Below are 18,478 nucleotides of genomic sequence, written 5' to 3' on the forward strand. Positions count from 1 at the left end.
CACAGAGGTAAACAAGAGATGTGTGAGAGAATAAAACTAAACATTCTGATTATTCTAAAAGTAATGGTCAAATATTTTATACGATTATTTTCATTCTTGTACTAATATGATCTTATTCCAAAAATAACCTTCAAATGTTACACTTGATTCTCCTGCATCACCTATTAATGTTTGCTTTGAAAACATTTAATATTTTTAATGTTCAACATAAACTTATCATGAGGGTCAATTTTTCGAGAATTGTAAAACCACATGAAGTAAACTTGTAAAATTAATCCTTTTGAGTTTCCAATACATTATAACACTTTACAACATATTCCATTATCAAATGAATCAAATTTCTTTGATAATCAAACAAAACAAGATTTTACAATTTCAACAAGCTGCAAGAATTCTGAATTTTAGATTCGTTGACTAACGGTAATTAGACCAGAACAGGTTCATAACAATTCATAAGCACCGAAATGATTTTTCTATTACGTCAACCTCAATTTTTTCATGTGAAAACAAGTTTCCAAATAATTTTAGAGCTTGTCTAAGACACAATTAAAAATTGGAATCTAAGCAGCATTTGCTGTTAAAAAAAAAAAAATACAGTGACACTGTTTCAATTGCAAAATTTAATTAAAATAGCGAACAACCTTGAAACTACTTAAAATTTTCTAGTCAAGATCCTAACATGTTAAAGAACATGTTGCAGGTCATAAAATAACTTTTCAGTCGCAAGAGGCACTCGGAAAAGTTTCTAGATTAGAAAAATAGTAAAATAGATTTTCTACGAGACTACCATCTTCATAATGATTTATAGTCTGACCATGCTGATAGAGGAGGCAGTTTTTAGCAATGTGGGATTAAGCTTCAAATATATAGTACGTGGACGGTTGGGGTACGTAGTTGAAGTCGATTACCTAGTCAAGGGCTACAGTTGAAGTGTATCATCTAGTCAACAGCTACAATTGAAGTCTATCACCTAGTCACAATTGAAGACTATGATCACCTAGTTATAGTTGAAGCCTATTTGTATTATTCTCATCTACCTTAATCGTTCTATAAATCGGAGCATGTTATATTGTAAACATTTCCAAAGAAATAAAAGTAAAATGTAGCCCTTTAGGCTTTATCCTGTGGATGTAGGTCATAGACCGAACCACATAATTCTTTGTGTCTTTATTTATTCCGCTTTATATTTATTTGTCGATTGAATTATATTATCTTTAATGGTATATATATATATAAAAATATGGTTTTGAGTTTGAACCCTGTTTCAACCATTCAACTCCGATTTCAATTAAATATTTCACATGTTAGACTCTACCTATTAAAAGTGAATTTAAACCCACACATGAAGGAGAGTAGTCTTCAAGTATTGATTAAATGATTAAATTTACTTATTTCTATGCTTAAACTTTTAGGATAAATGCTGATTTGCAACAAGAAACACAGCCAGGGTTGGGATTTTACTCCTAGCCCAGGCGCCTCTTCTAGTGCAGTTGGGCTTAGGTTTTATCCCAAGCCCAGTCTCCTCTTCATGCATCTCTACGTATTATTTCACTTTAGCCTATGTTTTAAAAACTTTAAACTAAATAGAAGTATGAACTTTGTTAATTTACATTAGCTCAGTGAGGGACCTAAAGGGAAAAATAAAAATTAGCTTAAATAGGCATGTGACATTGTCATCTCAAGACTGTCACAATGTTACTAATTTAATCACAATTGATTCTGCTAGAAAAATGTAATTGAACTCTAGTTTATATTTTTTATTAATACAATTAATCCCTTAGACAATTCTTAATATTGATTTTTGATTCTTTCATGAATTTTTTCCGTAGAGAATTAAGTCAATAATTATGTCATATTAATTCTCTACCTATTTATCTTTGAGTATCCAATTTAGTCACATAATTATTCCCGAACATGTGAAATTCTTTTCACTATGTATAAATATTTATAACACTTTACCAAAATACTCTAGCTAGAGACTGAGAATAATTACTCTATTAAATCTATCTCGAGCGAAAATTTCTTATCATTTAAATTTAGGACTTGGATTTCTTTTTAAGAAATTTGTTATCACAATGCTACATGTGATCACTAAATGCACTAAGAATTTTGACCACAATAAAGGTATTACTCCTAAATGCATAAAAGTGGCATCGATTTGATATATGAGTTTACAATCCTCTAAGGATTTAGAATCAATATATATCATAAGAAGTGATCAGGGAGTTCAATCATTCATTTTTTACAGAGTTCATAAGGGATGAAAACTCTCATGTTTCATTCAATGCATTGCATCCCTATGCTTATGAACCAACACTTTAACCCAAAGTCTCTACTTCCCTCAATGAAAATAAATCATCAAGGTATATGTATTATAGTCATAACAAATGGAATGCTCAGTTCCATCGAATGGAATCAATAAATTATGAACTTGTAAGGTTTATGCCTTTATGGTTTAAGATCTTGTGTGATAATCTAATTACTTATACCATAAACCACAAACAATAGATTGTGAACTTGTAAGGTTTATGGTTTAAGATCTTGTGTGATAATCTAATTACACACACCATAAACCATATTCTATACAATTCTTTTTTTGTTTTGTTTATTTTTTTTTTATGAATTAGTAGATTGATTTCATTCAACAACTAAACCAAACTTACAACTCAAACAAATAAACCTAGATAAATTGGGCACAAAACAAAGACCTACATCTTGTTTCAGAAATTTTAACCCCATAAACCAGAAAAAGAGAGAGAGAGAGAGAGAGAGAGAGAGAGAGAGAGAGAGAGAGAGAGAGAGAGAGAGAGAGAGAAAACTAATTAACTTCATATCAGAACATTAACATTGAGATTCCAGTTTTGACAGAAGCTGAAATTTTTCCTAGACTTCTTGAATCTTCCTTTTCCTAAAATTCTGGAACAGACTTCCCCAAAAATCGATCATCTTTAAAATATGTTCATCTGGTTTTGGTTGGCCACTATGCTTAATCTCATTTATAGCACGCCAAAGGTTATAGACATCAGCCATGGACTTCAACTTCGACTTCCTACACCCCACACCAATCACATCCTGCCAAGAGGAAGGAGGGGAAGACATAATGTAACGAAGCATTCTTGCCTTCCAAATACGGGAAGAGAAACCACACTTGAAAAAACTATGATCTCAACTTTCAATACCACTTGTGCAAAATAGGCATAAAACATCACACTTATACGATCACACGTGGAAAGGATATTCCTTATAGCCAACCAACAGACAAAAGCTTGCTTGGGAATAACATATGGAAACCAGACAAGCTATCACCAATCCACCTACATTTTCCTTCCTCTTAGAGCATCCCAAGTATCATAACTGGCATAATAGTCTTTCCTAAAGGCCTACCAAACAAGCTTATCACAATCACCTATTTTGATCTCCGAGAGTCTACTGACCCATCAAACAACTAAAATGTGCCAAAAATGCCACTTTTGTCGAAATATTCCGATAATACCCCAATTTCCAACTAAAAAAAAAAAAGAAAACTAAACTAAACTAAACTATTTTTTTATTTTTTATTTAAAAAAAGAAGAAGAAAAAAAAAGATAAATGCAAATTAATCCATGTGGTTGGCTTAAATTACAATTCTCTCACTACGGGATAAAAAATAATTCAAAGGTCTTCAAGGTAGGCAAAAAATAATAATTTAGTCATTGTAGTCAAATTCCGTCAAAATACTTGACGGATTCTGTTAGTATCTACGTCAACACCAAAAAAATGATGATATGTATCACTCTTTCTAAAAAAATATTAAGGGTAAAATATAATTTTGCCCCCCCCAAACTACCACACTTTCTCCGGATGGTACCTCAAACTAATTTGGTAGTACTACCAAGGCTTGCACTCTAACCCCCAAACTACCAAAACTTTTAAAAAATGCCCCTTTTGGGGAAATGTCCTCATAACACCCCTACCACATGTCATTTCTCAATTAAAAAAATAAAAAAAAAATAAAAAAACAAAAATTTCTTTCTTATTTTTATTTTTTTAAAAAGATGGGTGTTTGGGGTGGCATTTATTCCAAACCGCGACCCGATCTTCCCGACATCCCTCCGGTTACCGTTCATTTGTAACGCCGTGATGGTCGATTTTATAGCCCGACTCAGCAAGTTCCGATTCACAATCATCAACTCACTGATCTCGGCCGAGCTCAACCTCGCCTCGCTCTAGAAAATATCCTCCATCTGAGAGAAAAGCTTGTGATCCTTGATCCCCAGGTAGCTATTGGTCAACGTTTTGAATGCCAAAAAATAAAGAGAGGAAAATGGATATGAACATCAACGAACAAGCTCACGATCGTTGATTTTTCCGTAAGAAACCAATCGAGGTCTTCCACAATGATGATAGACTTACTCGTCGTTTGTAAAAAAATAAAATTTAGATTGAAATCATTCATAACCTTCGAAAGATTAATATCATAGACATCAAATAATAGGAAATTAGCCATGTTCGTGTTCAGAAAGGCGGGAACGAGTTTGCCGAGCTACACGCTTGCATCGTGCCCAACGACGATGCTGGAAAGAAGCAGTACGTCCTTTGGTCAATTGTAATATTTTTTTTTTAGTTTTTAACTTTTTTTTTCAATTTGTTTAATTTTTTTTCTAAGTTTTTTTAATTTTTTAATTTTTTGAATTTTGTGATTTTCTTTTAAAATTAAAAAATGACATGTGGCATGGGTATTATGGGGATATTTCGCCAAAATAGGCATCTTTCAAAGGCTTTGGTAGTTTGGGGGCCATCCAAAGAAAGGATAGTAATTTGGGGGCTAAATTGTTATTTTTTTTTTTTTTCAAATATTAATATATTAAAAGTATATATTTATATAACTAAATCACTCATTGCAGTCAAATTCTGTCAAAACTCTTGACAGATTGGGTTATTGTGCCACATTAACATCAATAAAATGACGACACATGTTACTGTTAATAAATAGGAAAAAAATACAATTTAGCCCATAAACTACCATCCTTTCTTCGGATGGCTCCCCAAACTACCAAAACCTTTGAAAAAGACCCATTTTGACAAAATATTCCCAAAATACCACTGTCACATATCATTTTTCAATTAAAAAAAAAATTTTTAAAAAAAATTTTATAAAAACCAAAAAAACTAAAATTTTATTTTATTTTTTTAAAAAAATATTGCGATCGACCGGAGGATGTACTACTTCTTTCCAGCATCGTCGTTGGGCACAATGCACGCCTGCAACTCGGCAAACTCATCCTCGCCTCTTCGAACGCAGACATGGCTAATTTTCTATCATTTGATGTCTATGATATTAATCTTTCGAAGGTTATGAATTATTCTAATTTGAATTTTGGTTTATTACAAACGACGAGCAAGTCTATCATCGTTCTGGAAGATCTCGATTGATTTTTTACGGAGAAATCAACGGCCATGAGCTTGTTCGTTGATGTTCATATCCATTTTTCTCTCTGTGATTGTTTGGCATTCAAAATGTTGGACAATAGCTACTTGAGGGTCAAGGATCACAAGGCTTTTCTTTTAGGTGGAGGATATTTTTCAGAGCGGGGCGAGCTTGAGTTCGGTCAAGATCAGTGAGATGTTGATTGCGAATCGAAACACACCGAGCATAGCTATAAAATTGGTCATCACGGCGTTGCCAACGGACGGTAACTGGAGGGATGTCGGGAAGATCGGGTAATGGTTGGGAAATAACGCCACCCCAAACACCCATCATTTTTTTTAAAAATAAAAAATAAAAATAATAAGAAATAAAAATAAGAAATAAGTTTTTGTTTATTTATTTTTTTAATTTGTTTTTGAATTTTTTTGAATTTTTTTTTTTAAATTTTAATTGAAAAATGACACGTGACAGGAGCACATGAGGATATTTAGCCAAAATGGGCCTTTTTCAAAAGCTTTGGTAATTTGGAGGGTCATCCAGATAAAGTGTGGTAGTTTTGGGGACTAAATTGTACTTTTTTCCTAATAAATATATATATAAAATATATAAAGCTAAAAGATTAAAAAATTAAAAAATTAAAATTTATTAATTGAGGTGGCTGCTAGACACCCCTTTTCTTCTTCTTTTTTTTTTTTCCTTTTTTTTTTAATTAAAAAATTAAGTTCTAGATTTCTTTAACTTTTTAGTTTTATATTAATAGTTTTTTAAAATATTTATTTATTTTTTAAAAAAATATTTTTTATTTTAGTTTTGAAGAGAATAAGATTATTATAGGAATATTTCGATAAAAGTGGTCTTTTTGGCACATTTTGATAGTTAGATGGGTCACATTGGTGCACTTGAAAATTCAGGTGAATATTCTAAATCTGTTAGTTCAAGGGCTTTTTTATATTTTTCTCCATTTTTTGGAAGTGCTTTCTCTACTTTTGAAAGCAAAATAAGACAAAAATTTAGTTGATTGTTGAGCAGGAACAAAAAATAAACACATCTAAAACACCAAAGAGGTAATTAAGCATTAAACCTGATGTGAGATGATTTATTTGATTGCATCAGAGATTCTTGCTAATTTTCTATCAATGCTTTTATAATCAAAATCCAAGTTTTCGTATTGTGCTTTATTTATTTATTTATTATTATTCTTTATATTTTTCATTTTAAACTCTCCCTATGGGAACAATATTTTAGCATGTTTCAATTTATAGGGATTAAATTCAAATTAAGGATCTTATGTTATACATTCTTTTTCTTTTTCTTTTTTCTTTTTTTTTTCTTTTTTTTTTTTTTCGTTTGTGTGATTTACCAAGATTTTTAGCCATTTTTTAAAGTGATTTTTTATCTTTGAAAAGCAAAAGAAGGGAAAATTTATTTGATTGTTGTGCAGAAAATGAATAGAAATGCTTTTAAAACACTGAAAAATTAATTAATCATTGAACCTGATGTGGGATTTATTTGATTGAATTAAAGGTTGAGTGAAATATTTTGTTTTATTTTGTATTCATAAAAAAAAAAAAAAAAATTTGTTTAATTTTGTTCTGTATTTTTTTTTTTTTTTGAATGTTTAGAATTATAAAAGTAGGCAAAAATTTATTCGACTATTGTGCAAAAAATGAATAGAAACACTTTCAAAACATCGAAGAAATAATTAAGCATTGAACTTGATATGAGATGAGTTATTTACTTACATTAATTCCACAAAGCCTGCACCACCTGAAGAGTGTTGCCTTCCGGCCCCATCCGTTGGTAGCCCAACTCTCTACAAAAATTAGCCGCTCTCAATGCTTCTATAGCTTCTGCAATACAAGGATTGATGATATGACCCTATGGAGCAGACCAGGTAGCTAAAACTTCGCCCTTGCAATCCCGGATGATGACTATGACACTCATCTTCCATGTATGCCTATCCACAACTGCATCCTAATTGACCTTGACAGAATCTCCAATCAGGACTTGCCATATGAGATATATATATAGTATGATCCACTGTTGCGTTTGTCTTCAGACGAGAGTTTGCATTTCATTGACCTGGATGTTTCTTTATGTTTTTATGTATAAAATTTCCATGGTTGTAAATTGATTATTTTTATGTTTGTTTGTTGAGAAAGTTTCTTTGTACCAAACACTGATCTGAATCTAGTTTTTGAATGAGATATGAATCTGTTTCTGTTTTGTTGTGAAATTTTTGGTTGAACTGTTCTTCATTTAGAAGTGTTTTTTTCTAGTTTTGAAAAAAAAAGAAAATAAGGCAAAAACTTATTTTCTTGTTGTGCAGAAAAGGAAGAGAAATTTTTTCTGAAACAGTAAAGATATAATTAAGCAATGAACCTGATATGAAGATGATTTATTTGATTGCATTAAATATTGAATGAAAGATTTTGTTTTATTTTGTATTTATAAAAAAATTGTTTGTTTTGCTCTATATTTTTTTTCAAGAGATATGATACGTTTACAATTTTCGTACAGCTTATGTACAATTCAAACATTTTTTATTTTTTTTAAATTAACCATTGGATGTGTAGGACCCATATGTAGAAAAATTCAAAAATATATCCAATGGTTAATTTGAAAAAAAAAAATTGTTAGAATTGTGTCAAGAGTTGTACAACAATCATTATTTCTTTTTTTGCAATGCTCATAATCATATGCATGGGTTTTACTTGTATTGAAATATAATAAGCATCACACCAACAATATCAAAGATTCCTACTAATTTTCTATTGATGCTTTGATAAACAGAATTCAGTGAGATGATTGTTGTGCAAAAAAGAAATAGAAACTCTTTTGCAACACTAAATAGATAATTAAGCATTGAACCTAATGTGAGATGATTTATTTGATTGTTTTAAATGTTGAGCGAAAGATTTTGTATTACTTTGTATTCATAAAAAAGATTTTGTTTATTTTGCTTTATATTAACATATAATAGGTACGACATCAACAATATTTATATTAAAATATAATAGGTATTACATGTTTTAATTTATATGAATTAAACTAAAATTAATGTTCTTACTTTTTAATTCATTTTAATGTTTTATGAGATTTTTTTTTTGTGTGTGTGATTTTTTACATAGATTTTCTGGCATTTTCTGCATTCACTTTTTCTACTTTTAAAAGCAAAAGAAGGTGAAAAACTTCTTTGATTGCTATGTAGAAAAGGAACATGAACGCCTTCAAAACACCAAATAGATAATTAAACATTAAACTTTAGGCAAGAGGATTTATTTGATTGCATTAAATTAAAGATGGAATTGCATTTTTAAACTTACAATGAAAAGTACAATAAATGTGTTTAAATTGTTCGGGTTATGGTCTAGTATGTATAAACCACAACAAGTCTTGATGGAATAGTTTAGCCAAACATCAACATAAAGTCTTTAGTTTCCATAAATTCTTCCTTGGCCTTCCTTGTTCAATCTCTTGTGAATCTCCAACAACTTCCTATTCGTTTGCCTTTTTTTTTTTTTTGGATGAATCAAATCTCTTATAACCAAACAATGAGTCAACATACACTTCCTAGCAAAAAAATTGGAAAAACAGAGATACTCACAGTAGCTACAAACAACAGTAAAGCCAGCAACATGCTGAACAAGCTGATATACCCCACTAAGCAATAGAAACAGAAAAATACATCAAAGCTTCAACAACAAAACCATCGCATACAATCTGTATCCCCTGAACCAACTAAACACAAAGCAAGGGTTGTAAACTCCATTTCTGAACCAGAAGAAAACTATTCACTATCTTCTTGGCCGAGCACCTAGTAAGTAACCTCGACCGGATCTCCCATTTCACTTGCTTAATCAATGCCTCCTCAGTATGAGGGAAATTGCCATGTAATAAGTCATTTCAATGCCTCCAAAGGTGATAAACGGTGGTGCCAAAATAGAGCCTACAGATAGTAGCATGTAAGCTTTTACCCTTCAAACGAGCTGCACACCAACTGCCCACAGAGTCCCAGTCCACAAGAGGATCATACACTAAACAATTAGCCATAATACTCTTCCAAACTCGACAGCTAAAACTACAACTGAAGAAAAGATAATCACGACTCTCTTGACAAGCAAACCAAGAAAGGCACAAAGTGGAACCCGTGAACCCCAAGTGCACATTTTCTCCTTGGTAATGAGGGCATCCCTAAACACCAACCACAAAATGAAAGCATGTTTAGGGATAGCCAGTGCATACCAAACAACCTTATGCCATACTACCTCCTCAGATCTGGGTCTAATCTGCTCCCAAGTTTGAGAACAAGAATAATTCCCAGTAGAGGACTTCCAAATAGGAGTGTCATCTCTTCCAATCTCAACTTCCAGTATTCGTTTGCCTTTCATTTCGTATTTTCAGTTGATCAATTTCCCAATCGGCATCTTCCGCTAGAAAAGCCTATTTTTATATGGCCGAAAAATAAATTTAGACTTGTATGTTGAGAGGAATGTATCAATCCAAAGTTGACCATGTAGTAGAACAAATGAAATAATCGGGATAATAGCTGAAGTGATGACAACAACCGGAGCCCATGCCCTTGCGCTTGTATACACCAAAAAGAAAGTTGCGCTGAAGGCTACCATCATGCCCGCCATGGAGATGAAGAGTGTAGCAAGTCCAATCATCAACTTTGAAGGTAATGACTTTAAGAAATCATCTTCTGTGTAACGTGACATGAGAATTGACAAGAATATTACTATTGAAGTTGAAGAGGAACACAGTGTTATTGCATCTGAAATGAAGAATACCATAAACCAGTTACTTTTCACAAAAATAGGAGTCCCTGTTTCTTGTTTGCTGACACCTGCTACAGTGAAGGTTGCAACAAAAATCACAATAGCAATCAATGATGCCACGAGCATGCAATACTTTGATGTGTCCTTCATCCACTTTTCACCATCTTTCTGCAAATTTTTATGTGCCTTTATAAAGATCTCCTTAGGTGTTTGGCCTTTTGAATTCTTCCTGTTCACGTATGACCGCGGCACAATTTTTTCTATCTCCTACAGTTGACCAAGTATAAATTGGCAGGTTACAGTTGAACCATTATATATGCAACCAAAAGAGAAAAAAATATATATATTATTACTCACCTTAAACCACAACAACTCTCGTTGCATTTGAAGGGCCGCTCCTGATACGATATTTAGTCGATCTGAAGGAGCCAATTTTCCAGCTAAATGCAACATGTTCTCTTTGGTTTTTAAAGCAGCATAGGATGCAAGACTATCCTTGTCAGCACCTATCTCAAATATTAGATTGAACACACTCTCGTGTCGATATAAAATAGCAATGTGAAATATACTCATTTTATTTTTGTCTTGTTGCCATATAAGGTCGGGATAAGAGCGTGCAAGTATAATTAGAAATTCAACATTTCCAACTTTTGCAGCTTCAAAAATTAAAGCCATATTATTGTTAACCAAGTTTGATGAGAACTGTTTGTCTGGAATTCCAACCTTCTCCCAAAGTTCTTCAACTAATTGATGGGCTAATGTCTTCATCAAAGCTTTGTTATAGATCCCTTTGAACCCTATGGTTGAGAAAAGAATCTATTCAGAACTCAGAGATGGTTTGGTAATAAAGAAATATTAAATTTATATACTTATTTTATCAATATCCATAATAAGAAACTATACTGAAATCTTTATAAAATAAAAATGCAAAGATAACTAAAGCATTAGATGCGGGTACTTGCGTCCTAATTATATTTTGACTTCTTAAGATAAGTTTTGTCTTTGCATAACTAGACACTTTAAATCTCTTCTATCTTTTGAATTTAAGTAAACAGAAATGCTACCTTTTGCCAATATAGAAAAATATTACTCCCGATGGTCATGTTCTTGTGTGTGTGTGTATAAAAGAAATGGTTACAACTATTACAGTAGATTGAGACATATAGAGTAGCAAAAAACTTATTTCATAGAATTTTTCATAGTTTAGAAGTAGATATCATCTAAAGATTTGATAAAATCAATTTAGAGCATCTCCAACAAATTATGTAAACCCCTCATATAAGTAGAATACATTAATTTTTTGCTATTTACTATACCACACAATAAAAGTAAAATATTGTTTTTCTTATTGGAGAAAGAATCATCGGGTTTTGTGCTTTCTGTATCTTTACTTTTGTCTTTACTAGCTCATAACCTGCTCAATGCGCGAAATTATTAATTATAATTTAATTTTAAAACTTAAAAAACATCTTCATTGCACATAGAACATTGCTTGAATATATAAATATCATAAAATTTTACAATTAAAAGAACTATAATTTTAGTTTTAATTCATATAAATTAAAACATTTAAAATATTCCTAGATGCGTAGTTTAAAATGGAAAGAAGTGTAAAGAAAAAAAAGAATAGCGAGAGAAAAACATGGATTCTGATTATCAAAGCATTAATAGTAGGATTAATAGTAGGAATCTCTGATATTGTTAGTGTGATACCTATTATGTTTTAATAAAAATAAAATCCATATAATTTTTGAACGTAAAAAAAAAAAAAGAACAAAAAAAAAAAGAGCAAAATAAATATTTTTTTTAATGAATACAAAATAAAACAAAATCTTTCACTCAACATTTAATGCAATAAATTAAATCATCTCACATATTGTTGATGTGATACTTATTATATTTCAATCCTATATAGTTCCAAACATTCAAAAAAGTAAATGAACGAAAAATAAAAATAAAAATGAGGGGTTCACGCCACGTGTCACAATTCTAGGCCAACTATAAGTTATAACTCGCCTTTTATATAAATATATGATATATGATAATGAAAAGTTTTTAATTTTAGATTTTTTAAAAAAATTCTCACTACTTAATATATACTATAATGATACTTAATGCTATAATGAGAAAAAATCTTTATTTTGGTCTCATAAAGATTCAAACCCATGATCTTTTCATTAAAGTACAGTAAATTTATTAAAATCATGACAAAACCGGTTCAACCTTTAAAATTCATCGGTTTTTTACTTAAAAGACCAGTTCAGTGTTTAAAAATGATGGATTCACGCCACGTGTCACGATTCTAGGCCAACTCAAAGTTGGAACTCAGCTTTATATATATATAATATGATAAGAAAAAGTTTTTAATTTTAGATTTTTTTAAAAAATTCTCACCACTTAATGCTATAATGACACTTAGTGTTATAATGCAAAAAAAAAATCTTTATTTTGGTCTCATATGAAGATTCACACCTATGATCTTTTCATTAAAACACAATAAATTTATTAAAATAATGACAAAACCGGTTCAACCTTTAAAATTCACCTGTTCAATTTTTCATAAATGACCGGTTTTCTACTTAAAAGACCGGTTCAGTGTTTTAAAATTATCGGTTCACGCCACATGTCATAATTCTATGTTAATTATAAGTTGGAACTCGGCTTTTATATAAATTCACCGGTTTTTTACTTAAAAGATCAGTTCAGTGTTTAAAAATGATGGATTTACACCATGTGTCACAATTCTAGGCCAACTCAAAGTTGGAATTCGGCTTTTTATATATATATATATATATATATATATATATATATATATATATATATGATAAGGAAAAATTTTTAATTTTAGATTTTTTAAAAGAAATTCTCACCACTTAATGCTATAATGACACTTAATGTTATAATACGAAAAAAAATTTATTTTGGTCTCATATGAAGATTCACACCCATGATCTTTTCAGTAAAACATGATAAATTTATTAAAATAATGATAAAACCGGTTCAACCTTAAAAATTCACCGGCTCTATTTTACATAAATGACCAGTTTTATACTTAAATGATCGGTTCAGTGTTTAAAAATTATGGGTTCACGCCACGTGTTATAATTCTATGTCAATTCTAAGTTGGAACTCGATCGGCTTATATATATATGGTTCTCAAAACATTGAAGAATAATATTTAAAGAAAGTAAAGAAATGAATAGAAAATATGTTAGATCGAGTTTGTATTGAAAATGTAGTAGCTAAAATAATAAAAAAAAAAAAAAAAATGTATTTTGATTAGTTAAAATAGCTAGTATTGCTGGAGATCGATGTTCTTAGGTAATTTGAGTAAAATTGTCAAGTTGTGATTAATGTAATAAAAGAACTACTTTGGAAATGTAGTATATATCTTTTCCATTAAAGAAGTTTGAGTTGGAGGCAAACTAACATGAATACTTTAAGAGACTTTTCCAAGATGATAGCTGACTTTCGCTGCCAATTGCTAAAGGTTTTCGGGCCAACATTTTCAACGCTCCCAACCAGCATTCAGTGCTGGCACTTGCTATGTTTGGATCCATATGCAAAATTTTCAATGCTACATCTGTTCATAAAAACGGTACATTAATTTGATGATTGTCAAAAGGTTGGTTAAGAAATGCTTATAATATGATCGCTAATATTGCAATAATTAAAAGTGGTAACTTCATCTAACAAAAGTTAATTATAGTCAGAATATGTAAGGGCTTACCAAACATATCATTGTAAATAGTATACTCAAGGAGCTCAGTGCGTTTTCCATCAGTCAAATGTTCAAGACCAGTCAGAGCGAATAGATACGAGACCATGTTCGTATGTCCTAGATAAGCTGCAACAATGAGTGGTGTGTCTTCATTGACATCCTTGATCGATAGCAGTTTATTGTTCATTTCCACCAGCTGCTCAGCAATTCTGACGTTTCCTGATTGAGCAGCAGAGTGAAGGGCCGTAAATCCAGATGTTGTTTTCATTAATTCCAAGTCCTTCGGAGTACTCACGATCAATTTCAACATTTCTGTTATAAAAGCGGTGTGTTGTGCAGCCGCCGCAATGTGAAGTGTTGTCGCTTTCTCTTTCGTTATGGGAGCTCGAACATAGTCTCGGTTTTCCTTAAGAAAAGCCTCAGCAGCCGACCAATCACCTTTTATGGCAGCTTGAAGGAGTGGACGACACGGGCCACGACATTCATCTAATGTCCTTTTCACTGGAATTTTTTTTTTATTTTTCAAAAAAGAACAAACGTATTAATTACAACTTGTGGTGAAAAATCATGCCACTTGGATGCATACAGGAAGAACACAAAGCTCTGATATATGTAAGAATGCATAATCTAGCAAAGAGATGAGAATAAGAAAAAAGAGACACATAGAATTAAGGTGGTTTGGTTTATGGCCTAAGTACACACGTCAAAGCCTTTTCTTAGCTACATCTTTTATTGATTTATTTGATTGTATACAAGATTCTATTTATAGAGAAAGAATCTGAACGTTACAAATCTCTTCTACTTCTACACTAAAAATAATAAATCTAATTTATCATCTTATGACTCTTGTCTCTAGAATTCTCATAACTCTTGTCTATCTCTTGAGTGCTTGTAACTCTTCTCTCTTGAATGTTTGTAACTCTTGTCTCTTGAGTTCTTGTAACTATTGTCTCAATACGTCCCCGTAAACCTAATGATAGATCACGTATGTTAAGATTTGATCTTGAACATCAAAGGGTTGAAAAAAAAAATATTGCTATTATTGCCTGAATTGGAACATCAGTTTTTATGACCGAAACTTGGACTTCGGTGACTCTGGCCGACATCGACTACTATTCCAGGGACTTGGACATTTGCGACTTTGGATGACATCGGCTATTATGGCCGGAAGCGGCTACTATGGCCAGAATTGGGTCGACTATGAGCATGAAACCTCTTTGGGCATTTTTTTTTTCAACAAGAGAGAATTAGGTGGGTGATACTTGCTAGTAGAGGAAACAATGGCAGTGCGACATGTCATCTTGACATAAATAGAGACTGACATGGGTGTGAGAAGAGAAATAGCTCGGGCACAAAATGAGAAAATGTAGAAGGATGAGAAAATCCAAGAAAAAAAATTGGCATGCGATAGATAATTGTGGGCATTTTGATTTTGGTTATGATGGAAGATGCAAAAGGATTGATGAGTGAACAAAAAAAAAAAAAAGAAGATTGGCACATGATCGAATATGGGCGTTAACATATGGCTCTGATACCATATAAAAACACAAAGCTCTGATACCATGTAAGAAAACATAATAATTTAAAGAGAGATAAATGAATTAATGAGAGGAAACATAGATTTTAGATTGTTTGGCCTATGGCCTACATCCACATGTCAAAACCTTTTTGTTGGCTACATCTTTCATTGATTTATTTGGTTGTATACACGACTTTACTAATAGAGAAAGAGTATGAACGTTACAAGTCTCTTCTACTTCTACATTAAAAACAATAAATTTAATTTATCATCTTATAACTCTTGTCTCTTGAGTGTTTGTAACTCTTATCTCTTGAATGCTTGTAATTTTTATCTCTTAAGTTTTTGTAATTCTTGTCTCAATACATGCTAAGATGTTGAATGAACTAATTTATCTCATGACCTTACATATCTGGAGCAAGGGAAATCTTGTGTTAGCACGCGTGTTTGTAATTTTTCTTTTGTTTCATGATTTGTTATTCTTGTTTTGGCCTACAGAAGGTGCTTAACACAACATGCATTTTGGCTCATTTCAAAATGCAGCTTATGCAAGCTGGTGGAATGGAAATGGAACAAAGGACAGTTTTCCTTTAAACTCAATTTACAGTCTATAAAAATACTACAAAAATACCATTTATCCTTTGAACATGTGAGAAACAAATATTTTCTAATAAAAGGGACAAAGATTAAATTTTATTAAAAAATTATGTACTTTTCATATGCTATTTAAAACATGTCGATTTAATTGACTGCATATGAGAGAAAGAGAGGACTAATGATACATTCTATCATTTTATCTTCTCAAAGTTGATGTTGCATTTTAAAATCATTAGTAAATTTTAAATAAATAACTATTAAATTTTGATCCAATAATGATTTTAAAAGGCAAAATCAAAGTTAAAAAAATAAAAAGATTGTACGTACGTAGCATATATATATTTTTTGGATGAATAAAATGGTAGGTAGCACTACTCGAAAGAGAGAGGTACTTACTTGGGCTTAGCTCCCCTATATAAATCTGCACAGATTCAGGTTCAAAATCCTCACTTGGGGTTGGCTCCCCTGCATTTGTCTGCACGAATTCTGCTTGGGACGTGGCAGCATCTAATGACGCAAATGCGTCCGATGTTGTTGAACGAAGACTGGAGCTGTAGGGGGAACACTCTGTTGTAGAAGATAATCTTGGTTGATCAATGGAAGAAGTCCTTTCACTCGCAATTCTCACCTTTGCCTTCTGTCTTCCATAATCAGGCGTGTTGATAGCACCTTCTTCCATTTTCCTTTACTGGTTTTATAAAAATAAATCTAATAGAGAATTAACATATGATCAATATTTATAGAAGTAATGAATTGAGATAGAAAATTGACATATGAACATTTTTCTTGCTCATTTGAAGTTTTCTTTCTTGTACTTACACGACCCAAACTGATAGATAGAGACACCTAGTTGCAGTTTGGGACATAACTACAGCGAGACTGATTTGAAATTTTTTATTTTTTTAAGAGGACAAAGTTGGAAAAAAAAAAAAAAAAAAAAAAGGACTTGAAATTGCATTAAGCGATCCCTCACAACTAACTTATTGATCCTTTTCTTCTGGTTTTTCATAAAATAGCTAGTACATAAGAACCACCATGACAAAAGTAAGAAGAAGAAAAACTGATCAAAAAGGTATGATGCCTGGTTAGTGTTAAAAAATGAAAGAATATGCTGATACAAAGGTAAGAATAAAAGAAAAATGGTAAGGAGAAAGAGAAAAATGCTCAAGTCATGAGGATAACAACAAGAGGTTAAGATTTATTACAGGTACGTACTTGACGATATTACTTACTACTCCAATTCTAGCCGTTACAGATTGAGCTTCAGAGGCGCCTGTTCAGTAGTCCAAAGAAACCGGGATTCTTTTGATGTTCAACCTTGGAGGAGTTTTGGTCAAAAAGTCGGGTATATTTATAAGAAGATATATAAGGCGAGCTTTAGAGCATGGTTTTTTTTTTTAAAAAAAAAAAATTTATTTATTTATTTTAACGAAGTAGTTGATCGTATCGATAATGAAGAGAACATGATGATCCAAATTACGACTTAGGGACAACAAGTTTTTTAATTAGTTATAATATCACAAATTTTTTTAAGAATTTCACTACAAAAATAATGGATTAATTTTATTTCATGAAAAAACTGTTGTTGAGTACAATTACAAAGAGATACAAAGTTTTGTTTTTTTTTTTTTTTTTTTTTTTTTGTTTATATGTTTATAACAAAATAGAACACTTTTATATTCGAAAGAAAATTATTTATAAAGATGATTTTATACATTACTTATTACTTTTATTTTACACGTACAAATATAAAAAGACTATATGTATATATATATTGGAATCCTCCAAAAAATTCCAAATCTAGCCCCTCGTATTCATCATTTAATAGGACAAAACACTATTGTTCGGTACGTAGTACGTAGCTAGACTACGTATATGAAAGTCGTTTTCTTTTCAAAGCATACGTTTTCTATAATAATTAAATAAGATGGAGAGCCTCTCCTATATATTGAGTAATAATTGAAAAGGAAGACTTATCTCTTTCTTGAATTCTCTCAAGATAACAAATGGTATATTTACAACTTTTATATAATTTTTATACATTTTTAACAATTTATTATTTTTTTTCTTTTTAAACTAGCTATTAGATCTGTTTTCCTAAATGCGAGTTTTACATATCCAATAGTTAATTTTAAAAAATTATTCTAATTATGTAGAAGTTGTAAACGTATTATATATATCTCTACACCAAATTATTTAAAATTAAATAGTCATTTTTGAGTGATAGTGAAGATATAGCTAAAATTTTTTCCTAGGATGTTACAACAGATGTCGAGGAGAGTAAGTTTGTTTTTATTCCAATGGAATTCTTCTACACCAAATCCTACATGGCGTCCCTTTTCTTTTTTCTTTTTTTCTTTTTAAGAAATATGCTATTTGTACGCCAAGTGGGAGTGCATCAAATGTACACTCAATACATTTGACAGTATAGGACTCACATCACGTGCATGAGA

General features: G+C 31.2%; 1 protein-coding gene across 4 annotated transcripts; it reads right to left on the reverse strand.

Annotated features, from left to right (window-relative positions):
- Nucleotides 1–9,690: 9,690 nt before the first annotated feature.
- On the reverse strand, nt 9,691–17,352 carry LOC133869512 (ankyrin repeat-containing protein NPR4-like). 4 transcript variants are annotated; one of them, XM_062306537.1, is made up of 6 exons: nt 17,241–17,352; nt 16,422–16,713; nt 13,919–14,410; nt 13,619–13,771; nt 10,546–10,985; nt 9,691–10,455 (listed from the first exon to the last, which is right to left on the reverse strand). In XM_062306537.1, exons 2-6 carry the CDS (start codon nt 16,702–16,704, stop codon nt 9,841–9,843), a joined length of 1,983 nt encoding a protein of 660 aa, XP_062162521.1. In that variant the 5' UTR covers nt 16,705–16,713; nt 17,241–17,352; the 3' UTR covers nt 9,691–9,840. The 4 variants fall into 4 exon arrangements, with proteins under 4 accessions (XP_062162521.1, XP_062162522.1, XP_062162523.1 ...); XM_062306538.1 differs by having other exon boundaries at nt 16,422–16,733; XM_062306539.1 differs by having other exon boundaries at nt 17,258–17,344.
- Between the last annotated feature and the right edge of the window lie 1,126 nt (nt 17,353–18,478).

The sequence above is a fragment of the Alnus glutinosa genome, chromosome 5 (assembly GCF_958979055.1).
Source record: "Alnus glutinosa chromosome 5, dhAlnGlut1.1, whole genome shotgun sequence".
NCBI lineage: Eukaryota > Viridiplantae > Streptophyta > Magnoliopsida > Fagales > Betulaceae > Alnus > Alnus glutinosa.